The sequence below is a fragment of the Callospermophilus lateralis genome, chromosome 15 (assembly GCF_048772815.1).
Source record: "Callospermophilus lateralis isolate mCalLat2 chromosome 15, mCalLat2.hap1, whole genome shotgun sequence".
Lineage (NCBI taxonomy): Eukaryota > Metazoa > Chordata > Mammalia > Rodentia > Sciuridae > Callospermophilus > Callospermophilus lateralis.
The window spans coordinates 36,743,163-36,765,648 of record NC_135319.1 but is presented as its reverse complement, the minus strand read 5'-3'; the positions used below and the strand labels follow the sequence as shown (position 1 = coordinate 36,765,648).

The following is a 22,486-nucleotide window of genomic DNA, read 5'->3' as shown; positions in this document are numbered from 1 at the left end:
GGAAAAACCTCTTTCCCCATGGATATTCAACAACTAATCTGATGAGGATGAACTGATTGCATCTGCATTAGGTGAAAATTTATTTTAGCATTTTTAAGATTAAAGCCATGTATTTATTGAACCATGTTTGTAACAGAGACAAATTTTGAAATGGAATTAAAAGTTACCTGTAACTACCTCCAAAAGTACTTATATATATTTAAATGTCCTTTAAAAAAATTTTTTTTTTCACTTATCACACTTTTAGCACAGGGTCTCTTAACTTTTACACTACTGCTATTTTGGTCTGGGGAGGACTGCAGGAGTACTTAGCATCCCTCACATCTACTCACTAGACACAAGGAACAGCCTCAGCCCCTTCTCAGGTGTCAAAACCTAAAGTGTCCCTTGGTGGTAGTGGGGCACAAATGGCCTCCAGCTGCAAACAAGTGTTTTAGAGATGTAAGGGGCTTCAGTTGTTGGGTTTATTTTATACATGAGAAAATTAATACTTAGGGAAATTAATGTGAATGATTTGCTCAAAATCTTAAGGTTACTTGGTGGCAAAATCAGAACAACAAAAAATACAAATTAACTTGACTGCTCTAGAATTCAGTGTTCATTATACCAACCTGATTCCCTAGAAGGTAGGGAAAATGGTATGACCTTTCTTTTCCATTGTCTGGACAAATATTCTCTTTTAAGGGGATGATCCTAAGTAGCTGAATATTCTCAAATCCTTTCACAAACAGCCATTGAAACAGAGAGCATCATGTCAGAATTTCTGACCTAATCATGAACATTTAAGTCAATTAGATTTCAGCAATTTTACCAATAAAGCTTTAATTTCTATGATAATTGACTTTTTATGCCCACTAAAGAATTCACCAAGAGGCTGTCAGAGGAAATCCAGAGATAGTTAATATAACCAAGAGTACTTTTCTTCATCTGTCCTTCATCTATCAGTAATGTTGCTCATCTGTACAAAAGCCACCTGCATTTCTCATGTGAAAAGCTATGGAATGTTGAACATCCTCAGCAAAATCCTTGAAAGGTTCTTCATATATTTATGCTTTGCTTAGCCAAAATAAACTTGTACGATAACTTTGCAAACAGATGCCTGGTAATGAGGTCATAGAACTGAGTAACATTTTCAGAAAATTGCTTTATGGTGTAATAAATGTTCTGATTAGATTCATATTTTCATATTTAACATGCTCAGGTGGTTCAAACTGGAAAATGTAGTGAGGGGTATTACTGTTCTTCAAAAGTCACATCAAGAGTCTAAAAATCAGGGCTGGGGATGTGACTCAAGTGGTAGCGTGCTTGCCTGGTATGCGTGCGGCCCGGTTCGATCCTCAGCACCACATACAAACAAAGATGTTGTGTCTGCCGAAAACTAAAAAATAAAAATATTAAAATTCTCTCTCTCCCTCTCTCTCTCTCTTAAAAAAAAAAAAAGTCTAAAAATCTTTAGCCTTTTTTTTTAGTTGTATGTGAACATAATACCTTTATTTTTATTTCATTTTAAAAATATGTATTCTAAGTTGTAGGTGGACTCAATACCTTTATTTTATTTTTTTTATGTGGTGCTGAGGATCGAACCCAGTGCCTCATGCATGCTAGGTGAGCACTCTACCACTGAGCCCCAGCCCATCTTTACTTTGTTTTTTCATGTGGTGTGGAGGATCAAATCCAATGCCTCACACATGCCAGGCAAGCACTCTACCATTGAGTCACAACCTCCGCCCCTGAAAGGTATTTTTTTTTAATCTATGTATTTTTCAGTTGTTGATGGACCTTTATTTTATTCATTTATTTATATGTGGTGCTGAGAATTGAACCCAGTGCCTCACACATGCCAGGCAAGTACCACTGAGCCAGAACCCCAGCCCCCTGAAAGGTATTTTTTAAAAACTTACATTGTAAAATTTTTAAATAATTCTCAAGTCCTTACTGTAGACTTTCTTATAGTTTCTCCATAAAGTTGACCGATTAATTTCAGTTTCAATTTACTTGTGAGTACGAAGTATCTAGTTCAGCGATTCTTCTATGACAATACTTTTTTATGACAGCTCCAGAGATGAAACTAATAAATATACATATTTAGTTTGAAAGGTCAAATAATGTTAAGTTTTATTACAAGTTCGTAGTTCCCTTCTTCCTTTCATCCTGGCCATTTCAAACCCTTTGTTTTCCCATTATGATAGATGAGGATTAGTTCTTTTCCACTTCCCTTTCTCCTTCCTTCATCCTCCCAATATAACAAAATCACATTTGTTAAATCCTTAGCCTGTATTCTCATTATTCTTATTAATGCAAATGCTATTCACTGTGGGCTAAGTAAGGCTCCATTATTATTATTATTTCCTTTCTTATGTAACTTTTGTTTTTGCCTCTGAGTTGATGATTATGCCCCCCTTTGTTGGTGCTCAGTTGTTCCATTCTCCCTCTTTACATTGCCTCAATATGCTTTTCCTGGTGCTCAGGGTTGATGTGCAGTTGCACAGATACCAGCTGTCTGTATATAATAAGTGCTGTGGTCGCAGCATACACTCTGACGTGTTTGAGTAACATCCCTGAGCAGTATTAAACCCATTAGATTCTCTCAGCTCCACACTCTTCCAAAAGATTCTTTGAGCTCCACACTCTTGCCAGCAGCACCTTTCATCCATTACATCCAATGTTGGCTGTTTGCTCTTTGGACTTGCTTCAAAGTTCCTTCCTGGGAGTTTTGTCATCTCCCTTCTGTGTTGGCTAACCTGCTAATTTGTTTTTCATACTTCATGGTTTGCTTTTTGTGGATTATTCTGTCTTTAACAGATCACATCTGCCCTGACAAAGGATTATAGGTAAATTCTGTGTCTCTGTATGTGTAGAATTAAAAAAAAAATCACTAGAAGCTCATATATGACTGATCTTTTTTTTTTTAAATGTATATTCATTTACAACATTTTTTGTGTCAATTTTATTGATGTACAATTAACATACAGTAAGATTTGCCAATTTTGTATGTGTGCATGTGGTGCTGGGGATTGAAGCCAGGGCCTTGTGCATGTGAACAAACACTCTGCCAACTGAGCTATATCCCCAGCCCCCTTGAACTTGACCATTACAGAACTTGAGGGTGAATATCATGATGGCATCATGGATGGTACCATTCTGTTTTCAAGTTTCCAATGTCACCATTTAGAAATTTAATGCCAATATTCTTTTGATAATTTGAATGTGATATAAATCTTTTTTTGTTTTGGTGGATATGAAGTAACTTGATCAAATTCACTTAGTTAACAGCAGGAGCAGGACAAAAACTCAGGACACTGAAAATAAGTCTGTAGTCCCCAACAGTAGAACTCACCAAGCAACTGTTTGATCTGCTATTGAAAAGTGAAAGCACCCTCGTTACATCCCTTCCACATTGCAATGATATAAAAATCACCACATAACTGGAATATTTCTTTCCACAGCATTGTTGTTTGCATTTAAGATAACTAATGGAGACTGACTTGAAAGCAGAACACTATTTACTCTCAATTTAACTTACTAGCATTAAACTCAAATTTTAACTTGAAGTGAGAAAGACATATGATATCAATGTTTACTGGAATCCCACTGTGCAAGAAAGTACTCTATCTTTATGAATGCTCTCACAGATAGGTACATTACCCCATTCTATACAACAACCAACTTATGAAGACAGAAGTTAGATAAATTATCTATGGTTACTTAAGAAGTCACACACAGCACTTTCTGGATATAAAGCCTGTTTTCTTTCCATATACCACATATTAAAATCAATTACTCTACAATATTTAAATAAACCACACCAATTACTACATGCAAAAAAAATCCAAAAGCCATAATGCAAATTTTCACAGAAGGCATTCATTTGATAACTTGGCTTGCAAACACAGCAAATGACATTAGTAATTGGCTAAGTAAAATTTCAAGTTTTAAGAACAGAATTTTTCATGCCTTATTTAGAATAATCAGTTACCTCAAATTGATTGAAGTAGAGGTGCAGAAGTAAGCCAGAAATCCTACCCAGATAGCCATCGAGAGAGAGAGAGAGAGAGAGAGAGAGAGAAAGAGAACACCAAAGACAAAGAAAGAAGAATGGTCATCTTAACTTAAGGTGATTTATTCAAACTGTCTCAAGGTTATAAAGTGGGAAAATTATGACAAAATGACATTTTCAATTTTTTTAAATTAACTGTCTCTCATTTAGGAATCAACTAAGAATTTCAAAATAGCAAACAGAAATACAATGTTAAATTATCTTTAAAATTATCTATGTGTTCTTTCCAGTATTAGAACAAACACAAAGCAAAATTCTGCCACAATTTTATAATCATATGAAATAAAAAGCCATCTTTCTTTATCTGTTGACTTAATGTGGGGCACTGGATTACAAAGGTAAATGAAAAATTACCTTCACTGCTGCAGTGACAGCTGCAGTAGCTGCTAGGTTTAGACCTTGCCGTCCAAAATTTACCATGGTCTCATAGCCCCGTTCCTTTGCTTGTACAATATAATCATCAATCTCCTGGGAAAACAAAAACAAAATAACCATATATGTTAGTTATCTATAAATATTGTTAAGAAGCCCCAAACTAGGACTTTCTCTTTACCATGTACCAGTTTTACTAATTTTATATCATAAGTCATGTGTTGATATACATTTCTAAAAAATGACTTGTGGTATAATTTATATATCTTACCCTTTCCTTTGAAGAAAGAAGTGGATGAAGGAATTTTCTATATATCAAACTTGCTCCTTTGGTATAGGGAGAGAGCAGCCATATGACAAAAGCAATCTTCAGTTCATAGTACAAAGGAAACCTAACAAGAAAAAAAAACCGAAAATATTTCCAGTGGGGATGGGGGGTAACTATAATGTGGAAAACACAAAAATATTTTTTAAAAGTTTAGTCTCTATGTTAAGTTTTTACATGAAGAAAGTAGTGTGATCAGGGGTACACTGAATGACAAATGAATTGACAAATTGATGAATTGATAAATGAGTTAACCAGAGTGCACTAATGCCCTCAGAAGGTCACAACTTCTAGTACAATATTCTTCCTTTGAAGCAAGCATGGGCAAGCTGTCAAACTGACCGTAGCTGTCAAGAGAGGGCATTAACAGCCCCCTCTGCCATCCAGCCCTGGCAGTAACATATACCCACTCTGTCTGTGGAGCTAAGTTGCCATAGAAGTATAGGACATACCTCAAAACATCAGGACACTTTATATGCTTCAAGTGCACAATGCAGACCTCATATGCACACCTCTTGATCTTTCTCAGAACTCCAAGAAAACTTCCTGTCCAGTCTACCTTGTCAGAACTGCAATATTTCACTTGCAATTGAAGGGGAAATGGAATTACCCCCAGATAGTAGACTGGGACTTCCAGTTAACATCTGTGCCCTTTTCCCCATGATTTCCTAGTACCTTTCCTATAGACTAAGTACACTTCCCCAACCAATGATTGTGGGTTTAGCCAGATGACATGCTTTGGCCAACAGAATGGGAACGTGACATATGTCAAATGCAAGCAGAACCTTCCAATACCCTTTGACTTTCTCACCCCAAGGTCCTCAACCTCTTGCTTTAAGCTTTTGCCTTCTACCATGAGAACAGCTGCTTCTTCAGCCTTGATCCTGAAATGAGAAGACACTTAAAACTCAGCTGAGCCAGCAAAGCTCCAGCCAACCATTTGCCCTCAGGCAGCATGTGGAAGAAATACTTATCTGTTGTTCTAACATGCTTTAGGGTGATTTTTTTTTTTTTTTTAAAGCACTCTTAGAGTTACCTAATCTGTCTTATGGTCCATAAGGAGCCAATACCTAGGATAAACTGAACAAGTCTGGGTTCTTCTGATTTACAGGCAGACAAGTAGGTGTCAGTGAGGAGTGACTACTGTGCAGTCCACAAAGCATGTCTGCCACAGTGCAACCGAGGAATGTGTAGACTTTCAATACTCACATTAAGCTTTTTCTAAACATTTTTTTTTTTTTTGGCAGTACTGGGGGTTGAACCCGGGCTTTATGCATAGTAGGCAAGCACTCTACTATTGAGCTGCATCTTTTAAACAAGCAGCTGTCACCAGACCAAGCTTCTTGATTTCATTGGAATTCTTGGGAACAGAATGATCTGCCTTTATTTGAGGAGAGGAAAGTAATGTTTTCATGGAGAAAGCAGATGAAGAAAATGAGATGTTGGATATGAAGTAACTTAATCAAATTCACTTAGTTAACAGCAGGAGCAGGACAAAAACTCAGGACACTGAAAATAAGTCTGTAGTCCCCAACAGTAGAACTCACCAAGCAACTGTTTGATCTGCTATTGTTTCAATCACAGTGTAGAGAGCAAAAACAATCCAGTACATCATCCATCGAACCTGGAAATAATAAAAATACAAATCAAACAATGGACTAAAATTATTCACAACTGAGAAATACTATATAAATATAGGTGTATTTCTAGAGATATAGTATGTTGGATTCAAATGCAGAAGGAGATGGCCCAGTTTTCAACAGATTTGTTGCCGAGTGCAGTGGCGCATGCCTGTAATCCCAGCAGCTCAGGAAGTGGAGACAGGAGGATTGCAAGTTCAAAGTCAGCCTCAGCAATGGTGAGGCTGTAAGCAACTTAGTGAGATCCTGTTTCTAAATAAAATACAAAATAGGGCTGGGGATGTGACTCAGGAGTCAAGTGCCCCTGAGTTCAATGCCTGATATCCCCTCCCCACCAAAAATTCAACAGATTTTATATTTGAGTTCCTTAGATCATTATATCAACAATCTTGGGATACAACAATCAAAGAATAACAAAACTCTAAGGTCTGATACAATATAGAAATCTAAATCAAATAACTGGATAAAAAGGAAATGTTTATCTTAACTGAAGAAAAGTTCTTTAAAAGATGTTATCTACACATTTTTTGATGAAGGTGACTGGCTACTTATTACATATATTACAGTATAATGTGATATGACCAACTTTAATGTTCATTATTCTCTAAAACTTTGCATTCCTTATTTCTCAAAATACAGAAAATGTTCAGAAATCAAAGAATAATCCTGGGATTGTTACTTGTATTAATGAAATACCCACAATGCCAGTCATTCAGTTTGAAAGTTTAAAGGTATTGTCTTCTGCCTCTTGCCCTATTAAAAGTCTGACTTTGCATATATCTCCCAATCCAATTTCACACGGTAGTTTAGGACATTTTCATCTCTTGCCTGGCCTAGAGCATCTTAACTCCCTGACACTCTGCTGTCACTTCGTACTAATTTTTTTCATAGACTGTTGTCAGATTAATTGTTCTAGAATATGTTCCCCCAGATTGATACCTTTTTCTCTACCTTAGCAGACTTTCTTATCTCACATGAAGGTTCAAGTTTCACTAATTTTGGCTTTTCTGCTTAATAATAGTAGATATGCAATATCCATGTCAACCATGAACTAGAGTCTGTTAAGTATATCACATATTACAATTTATTTAACCCTGCAGAAACATTATGAAGCAGGAAATGTAATTATTTCCATTTTAGAGAAGACAATGATGGCAAAGAGTCAAAATGACTTGCTTAAGGTTTGGATCCAATGGCTATCTGATTCTGGAAGTGGTTAACCAATTAAACCATTTATAGAGAGAAAACAGAGGAATTGCTGAATGTGGGGTCCAAGAATAACCATTACTTCCTCTTGTTCTCATCCTAATCAGTAATAACAACAAGAAAGTAATAAATAAATAAATAAATAAAATTAGACCTTTATAAGCAGTTAGAATATTGGTCTAAATATTTATCTTATAGAGATGTTTGCATATTTCATGGACAGTATCAGACTATAACTCAAGTAGTTTTTATAGTTTTCTATTTAGGTAGACAAATCAATTAATAATAGTCATGAATAATTGCTGAAACAACTGGATTGTGAAATATAAACAATACCAATTTGCTTTAACGTACAGAGAATTCTGAAAGCTTAAAAAGTTTGCCAAAGCAAATAATAGGGTACATTATTTATATCTGAAGTACAAGGAAATTGATTTATGAGATTATTGAAAATAAAAAAGAGAAAGACAAAATGTTCTTTTTACTTTTCATGACTTCTTTTAAATCTCTCAAAGTTACCAGTTCCAAGCTTTTGTCCAAGATGAGGATTTTCTTCCAAGGCTGAAATCCTTTGAATGCCTCTGTGGACATTGCCTTTTCTTCCCTCCCACCCCACCCTCACCATTTTTAAAAAGGGAAGTGGTGCTCTTCTGAGTTCATTCACTTAGCCTTCCAAATCCAAATACAAGTACTTTTAACTCACAAAGTTATCTTTACCCTGATTTGCTATAAGCCTTTTCCCAAAAAATAAATAAAGAAAAAATGGATACAAACAGAACAATGTGCCTTTATAGAGCTGGATGGGGACCTTGGAAGTAATCAAACTTTTCCGGTTGAGTCTCCAACTCAACCTACACTAAGACTCTTGAGAAGTTTTCCAGAAACCCTAGTGCTCCCTGGGGGTAGAGTCTGAAAACAAATAACATGGTAAACTCCTTTCTTTTTACTGAGGTCCAAAATAAATAAGTTGCTTTTGGTTAGGGACCTAGGAAATGGCTGAAGAAGGCGGAGTCCTCCTTGAAGCTTGATACCCCCACCCCCAGCCCTTTTTACTTATATCTTGAGACAGGGTCTCAATAAATTGCCCAGGCTGGCAGTGAACTTGCAAATTCTCCTACCTCAGCTTCCCCAGTAGCTGAGACTGATTATAGGGATGTACCACTATACCTAGCAATGCATCTTTCTAAACAAGTGGCTGCCACGAGATCAATCTTCTGAGTTACCTAGGAATTCCTGGTCTTCTTCCTCTCCTATACTCAGCACAGGGATTTCAGTATCAACATTATTACCTCTCCAAAAAATTTAAATTAAATTTGGCACTTCTTCTATGAGGTTTGCAAACCTCAGAAAAATAAAATGATTTAAGTCAAGGTTGCTCTTTTTCATTATTTCACAGCTATCATTATGGTTGTGATCCTCCAAAGGAATAACAACTATAAGTAATACTCCATTTTTGTAATTCCAGTTACAATTTACCTGTTAATGGAATTGAATAGAGGTAAAAAGAACTAAACAGATAGTGGTCACTAGATGATATTCTTGAATGAACAATTAACTGTTCACATGTCACAAAGCTTTCAAAAGTATGCATGCTTCAGTTTTCAAATGTAGTCATCAGTTAATTAAAAACTCACAAGTTCTTTAACATATACCATATTTACCTCTAAAAAACAGAACACGTATCTGTGATAAAAAAAAATCAATGTTCTGCTGTTCTTAGACGTCCTAGCTCCCAGTATGAGTCAAGATCCTAATATTATGAGGAAAACTTACTAATAAAATTATTTATAAATTTGAGGGTTCAGAAAAACCTGGTGAGACTGTTGAATAAAGTCAGTTTGGTGGGTGTGTGTCATATTGGGGCTGGAACCTAGAGGTGCTCTGCCATTAAGCTAGCACCTTTACTCCTTCTTATTTTTTGAGGCAGGGTCTCTGGAAGTTGCTGAGGTTGGCCTTGAACTTGAGATCCTCTTACCCCAGCCTCCTTGAGTTACTTGGATTACATACAGGTAGTTGCCACCACTCATAACCTAGTAATGTAAACATTTTTAAAAAAGGAAAAAAAAAAAAAAGAAAAGGCATTGCCTTTTTAGTTAAACAAAACAACTACAAACCAACAAACTATTCATTCAATTGATAGGGCATCTGGACATTTTCCTAGGGTATAGACTATGATTTCACATAAACAAAAAGTTTTAATTTGTCTTTAATGAACCAATTTTCTGACAACCTGCTCTCTTGAACTTAGGGTTTTTTTCATTATCATCAGAAATACAAATACAAAACAAATATTGTTGAACATCTGCAACAATTAAATGTAATTCAATGAATGTGTTTTTCATGGGAGCAACGACAAAGAAAGTTATTAACCTTGAAAATATATTGCTTCACTTTTTCGTTAATAGATTTGGTTGGGATCTTATTAAACTATATCTCAAGGCCACTCAGCCTCCTGTTTTAAGATTTTACCCAAAAGAAATAACAGAGACTTAAAAAAAAAAAAAGCAAGTCACACAAAATGATAATTGGACATGTGAAGACAAAATATTCGTTAGATCAAATGAAAGCACCAATAACAAAATACAATATTAATGTAAAAATTGGTAGGAAAACAATTACATCTTATGGATGTATAGCTATTCCTCTGAATATGCAAGGTAGGGGTGGTTCATGTTCAAAATCTGCAGGTGCTGAATTCTGTTACATTCAATGGTACAGTGTTTGCATATTATCAATGCAAATCCTCTTATATACCTTAAATACTCTAGATTACTTATACTATTTAACACAATGTGACTATCATGTAAATAGCTGTTATACTGTATTATTTAGTATAAGGGAAGATTGACAAGAAAAAAGTCTGTAAGTCTGTACATGTTCAGAACAGACACAATTAAAAAAATTTTTTTAAATCTGTGGCTGGTTGAATTCAATGATGGGGAACCTGTGGGTATAAAGGGCTAACCAAATATAACAGAAATAATTAAAATGATAAGCAAATAAAAGCCAGTAAATTAAAAGATGACTTTAACAAATCACAATCTACTTTTAAAGTTACTGGGAAAAAAGATTACTAGCATCATCTTTATGAGAAAGAAGCAGGGAGATATCTTCCCTGGGATACAAGGAAAGTAAGAGAGAAGGGGCTACGTTGAGAGAAGGGTTGATGTGGGTCATGGTTGAGGACCAAGACCTTCACTTTGCAGTATTAAGACTGGGCATGGGTGGGAAAGGGAGTAGCCGGGAGAGGAGATGGAACAGACTCTGGGACCAATGACAGCCCCATCTGCTTGCAGTGTTAGAGCAAGGGCTTAAATGAGAAGTCTACAACAAAAAATGATACACAGAGGCATGGAGGTTAATATCTTGCTGATCATAAAAAGGTACAGTGACAGAGTATGGCTGGGAAGTGGCCCAGTTAGAGTCTGTGCTTCTGAGTCCCCCTTTGCAAGTAGGTGGGGATACGTGACTAGTTCTCAGCAAAAGAATATGAGCATAAGCTTTTGAGTAGAGGGGTGTGTCTCTTGCACATATTCTTCTTCTGGGCTGGCAGAGAGCACAGCAGCCCTGGAAACTGTGTGCTGAAGGTGGGCAGAGCCTGAGTTCTCTCAACTGCATGAGGAAAATTCCTTGCTGAAATGAATTCCTTGACTCATTCTGAACTGTTACGTGACAGAGAAACAAGTTTCTATATTTTGTCCATCAGTGGATTATTGTTGCATAATATGATCACAGCATCTTAGCCTCCCTCAATATGAGAGGTCACACTCTAATCTCTGTGAGCATTGAGAGGGCAAGACCACCACAGTAAAGGTTCTAGCATTAGGTAGGCATTGGTCAAAGTATTCTTAGGGGCCACGTAGGGCACCACTTATGCCCTGCTTGGTGGTGATGGGTATGGGAACCACAATGATGAGGAAGTAAAGAAGAGGACTACCATTAGCAGAAACTCTGGATGAAATATACTCAGGGGACTCTCAGAACCAAAAGGTAACAAGGGTTGGTGTTCTCATGTGGCAGACTGGAGTAGAGCCAGAGGAATAGAGTTTTAGATTATGTGATCCTTTGGCAATATGGCTTTTAACCGTGAATCTGTTAGCTATCATTCTGTACTGATATGTGTTACTTCAACAATAATTCCCCTCCCCCCATTTTTTAATAGGTTAAGAAATCAGATAAATGAGCTTGTTAGGAACATGCATAAAATCTGAAGTAAATATATTCTGAGTGAGAGGCCAATAAGATACCTAAAGGAAAAAAATGCTAATAAATCAGCAGAAAAACTACATAAAAATGTCCAATGTTCTAGTTTGCTTACTTTACTTTGTTTTCTTTCTCAAGAGTATACTTAATGCCCAGTACAGTACGTGGCTCAAAAATATTTATTAAAAAAATTAATAAACGTGGTTAACTTAACAAGAAAAAAACATAATTTCCATTCTTCCAAATTATTCAGTAATAAATGTCTCTGGAATGTGGTCACAATGAATATCAGCCATGTTTTAGTTTTGGAGCACTTTACCCATTATATTTTTCATGACTAGAGAATGTGATAAATATAATTACTTAAAAGAAAATATTTATAAATAAATATAATATGTAATATAAATATAAATATTTATATTTATATAATATAAATATAAATATATAAGATTCCTCAAATGGAATCTTAAAAATATCATTCAAATATCAAAAATAATTTATTTTCCAAGGAATAAATATCTTATAATTAGGCCAGTTCTTTTGAAGATTATAGAGTCATCTGTGACATAAGACCATAGTATCTAAAATTACATTCTGGTTTATATAGTGCATAGATCAGATTATCCTACTCAATAAGTCAGTCCTTGCTCTATTATTAATCAAAATCCATAAGGCTTTTTCTAAAGCCTTAGCATTTCAGAAACCCAGACAGTCATGTGATGGTGTTCTTATTCACTCTCCCCCAGGAATTAGAAGATATTTAAAGCCTGAGTGAATACTGTAAAATGAACATACCCATAGACTAAATTTACTATCAGAAGACCATGCTCCACTTAATAGGAATGCATTTACATACACCAATGGCAAAAGAAAAGCTGGCCTCCTTTAACATTTTTCCACAAAACAAGTTTTTATGTTTTACATTCTTAGACAATACCTTTACGAAGATCCCATTTTAAATTATAAGATGACCTTCCTGATTTCCATTACAGAAATTGAGAACAATATACAGGTCCTAAGTATGCAGAGGAGTATCAGGTTACAAGAGTCATGGAAAATAGTAGTAATGGCATTCTAATTAAAAAATATTTTTCTTAAATTGTATCCTTATGTAACTTATTTTGCTATAACCAATGTGATAGTATAATAGCAATAACCAATATGTGATACGCTATACCAATTTATAGTTGTATGATAAAAAGAAAAATTCAAGTGATATACAAATTTGATAAATATTATTTAAGGCCTATTATAAACAAAGTCTTGACATGAAATGGTTGTAAACCATGTCAAGGTGTTCTTATCTTCAAGAAACTTTTATGGGGGAAGGCAAATAAGACATACAGATAGATGATAGGCAGTTATGGCATGTTTGATCCAATATGTAACTATTAATATTTTACTATATATATTACTACATATTATATATTATCCACCACCTTATATGAATGAAATGTCTTCACTTCCAAAGGGCAGACTTTTCTAATTGCCTCTAGCCCTCTGAAGGTCATGTACAGTCTTTGTGTACTGTACTTTGTAACATATGCCTGCATTTGGTTTATATATCACCTTCCTCTGATACTTGGCAGTCACAAGCAATGAGGCCTGAAACAGTATTGTTCACCACCATATAACCCAGCATCTGGTAAAATAAGGGCAGCGAAAGGCTTCTAACTAAACTATTCCTTAAAAAAATTTTTTTTTTTTTTTGATACTGGGATTGAACCCAGATGTGCTTTACCATTGAGCCATATCCCCAGGCTTTTTTAGTTTTTATTTTGACACAGGGTCTCACTAAGTTGCTGGGACTGGCTTTGAACTTTTTATCCTCCTGCCTCAGACTCCTGAGTTGCTGGGACAATAAGCATGTGCTACTGTGCCTAGCTATTCCTTAAAATTTAAAGTCTGAACTGATATAAGATTCAAATAAGATCTATGATCTGCAAGTAGCAGCTTATAAATTACATACAAATAGTCTGTTGTGTTATAGCTGTTTTCAAAGTTATTAGACAGTAAAAATCTTTCCAGCTTCTCTTAATTACAGATTCTTTGAATCATAAAGTTATTAATGCTGGTCTTTAAAAAAATTTAAAAAGCTACATGTGTAATGATTTCAATTATAACCAAACTAAATAAATCCAGAGCATAAAATGGTAAAATATGCTTCACTGGAAAGAAAAAAAATCTTTGCTGAGTCTCAAAAGAAATAAACATTGCTGAATTTCAGACCACCCAAAGAGAACTTCATTTTCTGACCATTATTAGCTACTCAGTCAATTCACCCAAAACATTCATTTCATACTACATTTCAGAGACAACAGAAAAAATCCTCTGATATAAAATTCTTTAGAAACAGTATAGAGTTGAAATGATTTCTTCTGTTTCATTAACATTATGTAATAATTTGATTACTTCATAATGATTCCCACCCCCCTCTTTAAAACAAAGAGGAACAAAATGTGAGAAATCAAATAGAAAAACTCCCTCTTTTATACAACCCAGATGGCTTGGTTATGGGATTTTTTTTCAGTGCTGTGCCAAGTTGGAGGCATGGCTGAAAATAAGCTAGTTGCAGTTAAATCCAAAATGAACAGAGACCATGACTGAACATCATTCCTTAAAAAGATGGAGCATATCAAGTACCAATAAAGTTGTTAGAATTGATTTTGAGCTTCCAGAACTTTGGGATTTTTTTCCTCCCACTGCTGCATTTGAGCATGTCTTAACTTTGGTAGCTCCCCAGGACTCAGATGATTAGGAGCTGTATTTTGAGGTGCTGAACCCACACACAGCAACATTACTATGCCGGGTTTCTGGTTACTGCTGTTACAGATCTCCAGAATACTAAACTAAAAGAGAAAGTCTTACCTTACAGAGTTGTATCTGGTGTTAAAGTGAATTAAAATGCGGCAGACTATAACCAGAAAGGGATGTTGCATTGGTGTCTCCAGCCCTGTTGTATCACCTGAGCCCCATATATATCTCATCTCTCTGATGAATTTGAAAAAACTTGAGAGAAGAGAGAGTACAGAGATGTTTAAAAACTAGATGCTAATTAATTTAAAAAGACTGTTGAAAGAAGATGCAAAAAGCAGGAACTGTTTAAGGGAACTGTTCCCAGGAGCAGAATTTAGGAAGGAATGACTTCTCAGTCCCAAAATAACTCTTTCCATCCACAGTGGTTGAGAATTCACGCTTGACTCTTTTTTTTTTTTTTTTTTTTTGTTTAAAGTCCTCTTGATTTATTTGGGATAATACACATTTGTAAGAGACACATTTCTCTTTTAAATGCACCATATAGAATTTGTCAGGATTTTAGCATGGGAAAGAATCTATCAGAGAGAGGTAAACTGGGCTAATGGCCATTCTATTGGTTATGCTAGTTTCCATCCCCCCAAATCAACTTATTTCCTTCTTTCCCCTTCTGTTCCTAAAGTCTTGGTCTATTATGCTTCCTATTTGAGGCATTTCCACAGGAACTGAGGCTTCTAGTCTAGGCCCCTCATTTGTCTTCACAAAATGGATTCCATCTTGCTCCTTCCACCAGTGTTCTAACCTAGCCTTTGAAGATATGTCTCTTTCTTCAAGTGATTGACAAAGGTATGAGTAAAACAATAAATGAAAAATTGCATTCTTCAGGTATGATACCACACACTGTGCACATGTGCAGCTGTATATGAAAGGTTCCACAGCATACCTTAAACATACAGTAAGTATTCAAATAGTGAGCACCAACCCTTGTAATGCTAGACTCACAGTCTTGCTTAGAAAGCCAAGACCGACAGAAGAAACAAAAGTAGAAAGGTGCAAGAAGAATAAATCTCTATCATGACAAAACAGACCTGTGTTATCAAATTGCTTCTCTTCAAAAGCATGTGTATGTGCAATCAACCTCACAGAAAGAACTGAGAACTGAGGTTCACGTCTGAGTGAGCAGGGAGGGGGCAGGAAGAGGGAAAGAACAGCAAGGGTACTTGGAGGAAGAAATGGCTGCCCAATGGCCAAGGTGTAGGTTCTGGGTAAACACTGACAGGAACACGGAGGATAGTGAACACTGAGTAAAGAAGGAACCTTTGCTTATATATAGACCTTAGGCCAGCCCTAAAACATGGAAATCAGGAATTTCAACTTAATATATTCCTCTAACATTATTTTGCTTTAATCAAAATTAAATTATATATGTTTAATTAAATAAAGTTTAATTCAAGTTTAAGTCATTTACATATGAAAAAATAAACTTGTTGCTATTTAGTATCCATTTGCATATATAAATTTTATCATTCTTATTATTTTAAAAGTGTAGTGCGGTAAAGGGCTGTGATGAAAGGCAGCTTGAGTGCCTCAATAACATAACTTTTTTTTTCAGATGTTGATGGACCTTTGTTTTATTCATTTATTTAAAAGCAGTGCTGAGAATCTAACCCAGTGTCTCACACATGCTAGGCAAGTGCTCCACCACTGAGCCACAACTCCAGTCCCTATAAGATAACTCTTAATCAGGGATCTCCAATTTGACTATGGATAGAAATCCTGGGAATTACAGTTATACAAATAGCTAGACTCCTTCATCACATGTTCAGACAGAGGGTCGTGATGCTTTCAAAAGGCAACTCCCTGTCTTTTGGATGTGTGATCAGAATTTAGACCATGTACAGAATTCTTGGCATGTAATCTATAGAACAGTAGCACCAACATTACCTGAGAGCCTTCTGGAAATGCAGAAACTCAAGCCCAAATGAGACCCACCAAAACACAATCTGCATTTTGTATACTCACTTTGTATACTGAGAGCAGTATGGTGGGAGACTGCTCCTGCCTATTCTCACATTGGCTAGTGGAAGGTGTTGACCTTCACTACCTTCAGAGCCAAGAGATAGGTGTGATGTAATAGCCTGTAATCTCAGCTACTCAGGAGGCTGAGGCAGGAGGATCTTGAGTTTGAGACCAATCTGGGTAATTTAGTGAAACCTCACTCAAAACAAAACCCAAAGCAAAACCAAACCAAAAGACAAACTAACAAAAACAAACAAAACTCCCTCCCCCAACAAACAACAACAACAACAAAAGAACTGGGGATGTATCTCAGTGGCCCAGAATTTAATCCCCAGTAACAATAAATAAATTAATTAATAGAAAAAAGAGCCTTAGATTTGGAGAGAAAGAAAGAATGAATGCTTGGTTTTGTGAGATAACTTGTTAAAAATAAATAAATAACCCACCAAAAAGCTCAATAAAGTCGAAGGAGCTGGGACTTTAACCCTCTCAAGTGACACTGTTCATAGCTCTTTCTCCAAAGTCATGAAGAATGTTCTTACTATCTGGCCATGGACAATTTGATGAAGGTTTCCTGCCTTCACAAGGAGAAAGTACACTTTAAGAGTATCCTCCTTAGGAGTAAATCTGCCTTTTATATAGAGAAAAGGTAAAAACCTTGATTGACAGGCTAAAATTATGTTCTAACATACATCAATGGCAGAAACTTCCCCAGATGTTTCCAGTAATTTATTTGGACATTCTTGTTAATAAGAATATAACATAATAAAACTGAAATATTAGATGTTCATTTGAAAGAGGCTGTTGGAAACCTTTGGAAATTACTATAATTTTGTAAATATGAATCACTCAATCTATTTCTGTGGCTTTTCAAGACCTCTTCCATTTTACCTGAAGTTTGGATCTGTTTGTTTTTAAACAGTGATTTACTTCTTTTTAAAAAATATTCTGAGAGCCAAGAGTCAGGCAAAATTTAAAGTAAAAATACATTTTAATATATTTTAAATTTATTATGGTTGTTCAAAAGAACTTCATCTTTTTACATTTCTAAAGTAATATCTTTTTCATGTGCTTTTAAAATTACTTGAGATTTTGGGGAAAAATTTTATTTCTCTTACTTACTTACTTACTTCAGGAACAGCTCTATCTTTTATATTTTTAGGAGGACCTTTCACAGTGTGATGGCAATCTGGTTGACAATCTGATTATTACAGCTGTAGTTGGTAAAGCACTATATTTCTAAAATTACATAATGGAAAGATGATGTACGTGTCTAAGCACTTCAAAGGCAGATCCTGCTATTGTGTAAAAAAGGAAATTCACTATATTAATAGTATAACCGTTAGGTGAAAAGAAAAAAGTCAGATATGTCTATTAAGTATCTAATTTTTTGGAATAAAAATTATAGATAGTTTAATATTTTAAAATTTAGCACTATTTCTTAAGCCTTTTCTTGTTTCTCAATTTGTTAATTCTTTTTCTACCCTACCCTTCCTTAGTTACTTCAAATGTTTATTTTATTAAGCTTCTTCAAAAGAACAACTGTTAAGATATATTAATTCCTCTGATTTTATGTGGGTTTGAGCTCAGAGGTGGTCTACCACTGAGCTACATCCCCAGCCCTTTTTATTAATTTTTTTAAAATTTTGAGACAGGGTCTTGTTAAGTTGCTTAGGGTCTCACCACATTGCTGAAACTGGCCTCAAACTTGTGATCCTCCTGCCTCAGCCTCCCCAGTTGCTGGAATTATAGGCATATGCCACCATGCCTGGCTTAGTGTGTATGTGTGTTTATTTTTATTTTTTACTTTTATATTGCTTTATCTTGCTGCCTTACAGAATCTTTTAATTTGATATTTTTCTTGCTTTATGAGTTGAGGTTCAAGTTCATTTTTCTTCTTCCTTTTTCAAAATCCTTTTAAAGTTATTATATGCAGAAATGGAAATTGTGATATGTATTACTTTCATTTTGATTTTTCAATTAGTCTACTGCCATACTTTTGATTTCTCCTCTAGTCAACGATTATTTCTCTTTAGAACTCATGGGGTTTTCTTCAAAGTGATAAGGTTATGGTTTCTGAACAGATAAAGAGAAGGCAGCACAGTGGCTGCCTCTGAATTCATGTCGCCTGCAGTGAGGGTGGAGTTTTTTGGTTATTGTAGCTTTTATGATTTTAAACTATTCCATCACTAGGGATTAGGGTGGAGGTGGCTAGGCCTCTCTCCAATTTACTTCTTAGCAACATTTCCTTTAATGGAAAAAACTGTTTCTGTCTCTGTTTTAAAAGTCCATTTCCACTGGCATTGCAATTGGTAAAATTCTTCCTAGATATTAGCAAAAGACTCACTTAGCCTCTTAGGTTTAATGTTACTGTGAAACATTTCTTTCTGTGTATGTTAAAAAACATTTTCATTGGATACTAGAAAAGGACAGCTGGCTAGATGTATCTTTGTGTGGAAACTGTGAGAATGCTTCCAATTTACTTCATAAAGGTCAAGGGTTACATTAAATCACATTCTGAAACTTCAAAGGGACTATATTAGGCATTTATTTTCAGTAATAATCTTATTCATATTTAACACTTACCTCTTAAAGTTGGATCCATTCTAATGAATCCAAGATATGATCATGAAGAAATTGTTTTTAGAAAACATAAGGAAGAGTACAAGTCACTTATTTTAACAACTAGTTATTCACTATTTTGAAAGTGAAGTTATATACTAATATAAAATAAGTAAACCTGATACATCAAAAGTAAGATTTACAAAGAATAATAACATAATTTAAGTAAATTATTTATTCAAACTTGATTTTCAGGTTGGGGGTGTAGTGATAGAGTGCTTGCCTGTCACACACAAGGCTCTAGGTTGATCCCCAGCACTGAAAAAATATAACAAAACCAAACCAAAAAACTCCCCAAATGGCAAGGCAATAAATAATACTAGGGAAAGGAACAATAATGGTAGGGCCCTACAGAGATCAACTGCAAATAGTGTTTACATAATGAAAATGATTATTAACAGGCACTGTCATATCTCAGGTACTGATTTAAATGCTTTATATTCATTGACTCACACTTCCTTCACAACTACCTGAGGAGCTAAGTGCTCCTTCCTGCTTTCATTTTATATATAAGGAAACCGAGGCACAGAAAGGTCAAATGACTCACTTAAAGATACAGCCAGTAAGGGGTAGGATAAATGTGATAATCAAGGCAGCTTGATTCCTGATGCTCTGTTCTTTATCTGCACTATTTTTTTTTTTTTTTTTAGGATGCTGGGAATAGAGAATAGACCCTGCACAAACTATGCACTCTACCCCTGCTACATCCACATCCTTTTAAAATTCAATTTAATTTTGATGGAGTCTCACTAAGTTGCCCAGATGGGTCTTACACTTTCAATCCTCTTGCTTCAGCCTCCACCATAGCTGAGAATATAGGCGTTTGCCACTCACTGGACTTAGTGTTTATCTTTATAATCTGCTTCTCTCTAACTTAGCCTATTTAACATAAATATTGAATATTGATCCAATTCAAATTTCACTGTAGTGACACTGGGAAGCTGTTGGGACAGGGAAATATGCATGTGTGGCACTGGTAACTATGAAATCATCTTTCACAGAAGGAAGTCAAGTCACAATGCCCATCTGAAAAACTAAGAAATAGCAAAGTAGGCATGTTATCTAGAATTTGGAAATAAATACTAGATTCAAATACAACAATTGAAAATAGTGCCTCTAGATATTTAGAAATAGGTATGAGAGAGTGAGAAAGTTTTGTTTTTCATATGCTTATGCCTTGGAAAACTAATGGACTTCTAGAGTTTAAAGCAAGTATTGATTTAATACAAATAAAAACTAAATTAGAAGTAGATCAAAATGGAAAGTAAACAGCTAAGCATGTGGTCCTATAACACTAGTTTTCAGTGTAAGAAATCCCATGTTAATCAGTAGGCTAATCTTTAAACTCTCTCTATTGTTAAAACCTTTGAATCAAATAAAAAAAATGGGGGGCAAGGTCAGGGATTAAATCCAGGGGAGCCCTGCACATGGTAGGCAAGCGCTCTACCAGAGTTACATCCCTAGCTCTTGAATGAATATTTTTAATAAAAAATATTAAAATATACTTAGGGAACATTTCTTGATGATAAAGAATTGCTCTTTAGTATTTTTCCCCCTTGTATCTCCACCCTAAAACTAGCACAGAACTTTACATTTTACTAAACAAAAAAACTGTAAAAGTGGCATGTGGTATATTTGTTCTTTTTCATATCACCTAACTATTCAGTCAAAAATTGGGTCATTTTAAAAAACCAAATCAATGGTTTTGAGGGTCTTTTCTGCACCTTTAAAAGTGTAATCTCCCAGAGTTTTTCCTGTTCTTTGTTCTTGCTCACAGTAAATTTCAGGATCAAATGCCTGATTTTAATTTTTTAAGTGCTGTTAGCCAACTTTTTCATTGCTGCTTTCTCTAACATTCTTAGAATAAGAACACTGGTTTCCTAGAAAAGCTACAGCAATTACACATGACTTGGAAGTAAACACTCTATTTTCAAGTCATAATATAGTATGAGCCTGAAAAAATTTGCAAAACCATACTAATTCTTCAGTAAGTTTACATTTCAATTACTGCAAGACTGAAAGTCTTTAAGTAGGCCATATCAGCCACACTATACAGGAAATTATATCCTAGGAAAGCTCTGTTTTAAAAATAGGCAAAGGAAGAAAGGGAAGTTGCCAAAATACACAGCAACTTTCCATTTGTTTTGATTTGAACACAGCATCTGTTTTATCAGGTGCAATCTACCACTTGCAGGCGTAAGGGGAATGGTAGTAGTTAGGGTGGGATGAAGTAAATTAATCAAAATGTTTGCTTTTAGAAAATAGTTTTGAAGTAGATATCAGCAGAATTTAGGTCATAATCAAATACCAAAGAGAAACTAGGCTTAAGTGTTCAGACTGGATTATATATATGCCATAACCCAGAAGAATCAAAGCTGAGAAGGTAGATCAATCCACTAAAGAAATGTGCATGCTCTTATAAACATCATTTAATATTTGATATACATTTAAAGTCAACTTTTTTCCCTGTCTTATTTATTTACCCCTTCATTCATTATTCAGAAATATCTTTCTTGCCTACTTAATAGGGCTACAGCAAGGATGAGTGGGATATTATGAGGGTAGGCAGAATGATGCCTTATTTTTCCAAAATATCCATGTTCCAGTCCCTAGGAACTATGAATATGTTAGGCAACATGGTGAAGCGGGGGGGGGGGGGGGGGGGGTATGTATTCTAGATTACTCAAATGGGCCCAGTGCAGGCAGAAGGAAAGAACAAGAGACCTGGAAGCATTAAAAGGTCCAAAGTTGACTGCTTTGAAGACTGAGGAACAGAGAACGAAGCCAAGGAAGCTGGAAAGTAAATAGCTAAGCATGTGGAACTAAGAACTAAGAACTACTTTGTGGAAGCTGGAAAAGGAAGCAGATAGTTTCCCTTAGAGCCTCCAGAAGGAATGTAGCCCTGTGGACCCATTCTAGATTTCTGACCTCTCGGACTACATCAGTATAAATTTATGTCATTTTAAGCCTCTAAGAGTGTGGTATTAGAGAAGTAATTGGAAATAATAATATGCGAAATTATTTTGATATTGGTAGAAAATCATATATATAAAAGATATTATTATTACAAGATGACATCTCAACTTAGTTTAACAGCCTTGATGTTAGACAACTAGGTTACCAGGAGATAACCAAGCCAATCTCCAGCCCTTTTTTATATTTTAGTATTTTATATTTAGTAAAATAAACACAATTATATATTGTGTTTCCTTCTCAAAGGCCGACATCCTGCCCTTCCTGTTGCAGTGCCTGACTATTTTTGGTTTTCAACTCATTTTACTTATGAAA

The 22,486-nt window shown here is 35.3% G+C and overlaps 1 protein-coding gene across 1 annotated transcript in view; it reads right to left on the bottom strand.

The window, feature by feature from the left end:
- Window positions 1-22,486, bottom strand: part of Reep3 (receptor accessory protein 3) — an 87,524-nt gene that overhangs the window by 16,425 nt on the left and 48,613 nt on the right. The window contains exons 3-5 of the mRNA XM_076834251.1: window positions 6,302-6,378; window positions 4,701-4,821; window positions 4,412-4,525 (exon numbers count right to left, since the gene is read on the bottom strand). Of these exons, the coding sequence (XP_076690366.1) occupies window positions 4,412-4,525; window positions 4,701-4,821; window positions 6,302-6,378 (312 nt within the window). The remainder of the gene's footprint in view (window positions 1-4,411; window positions 4,526-4,700; window positions 4,822-6,301; window positions 6,379-22,486) is intronic.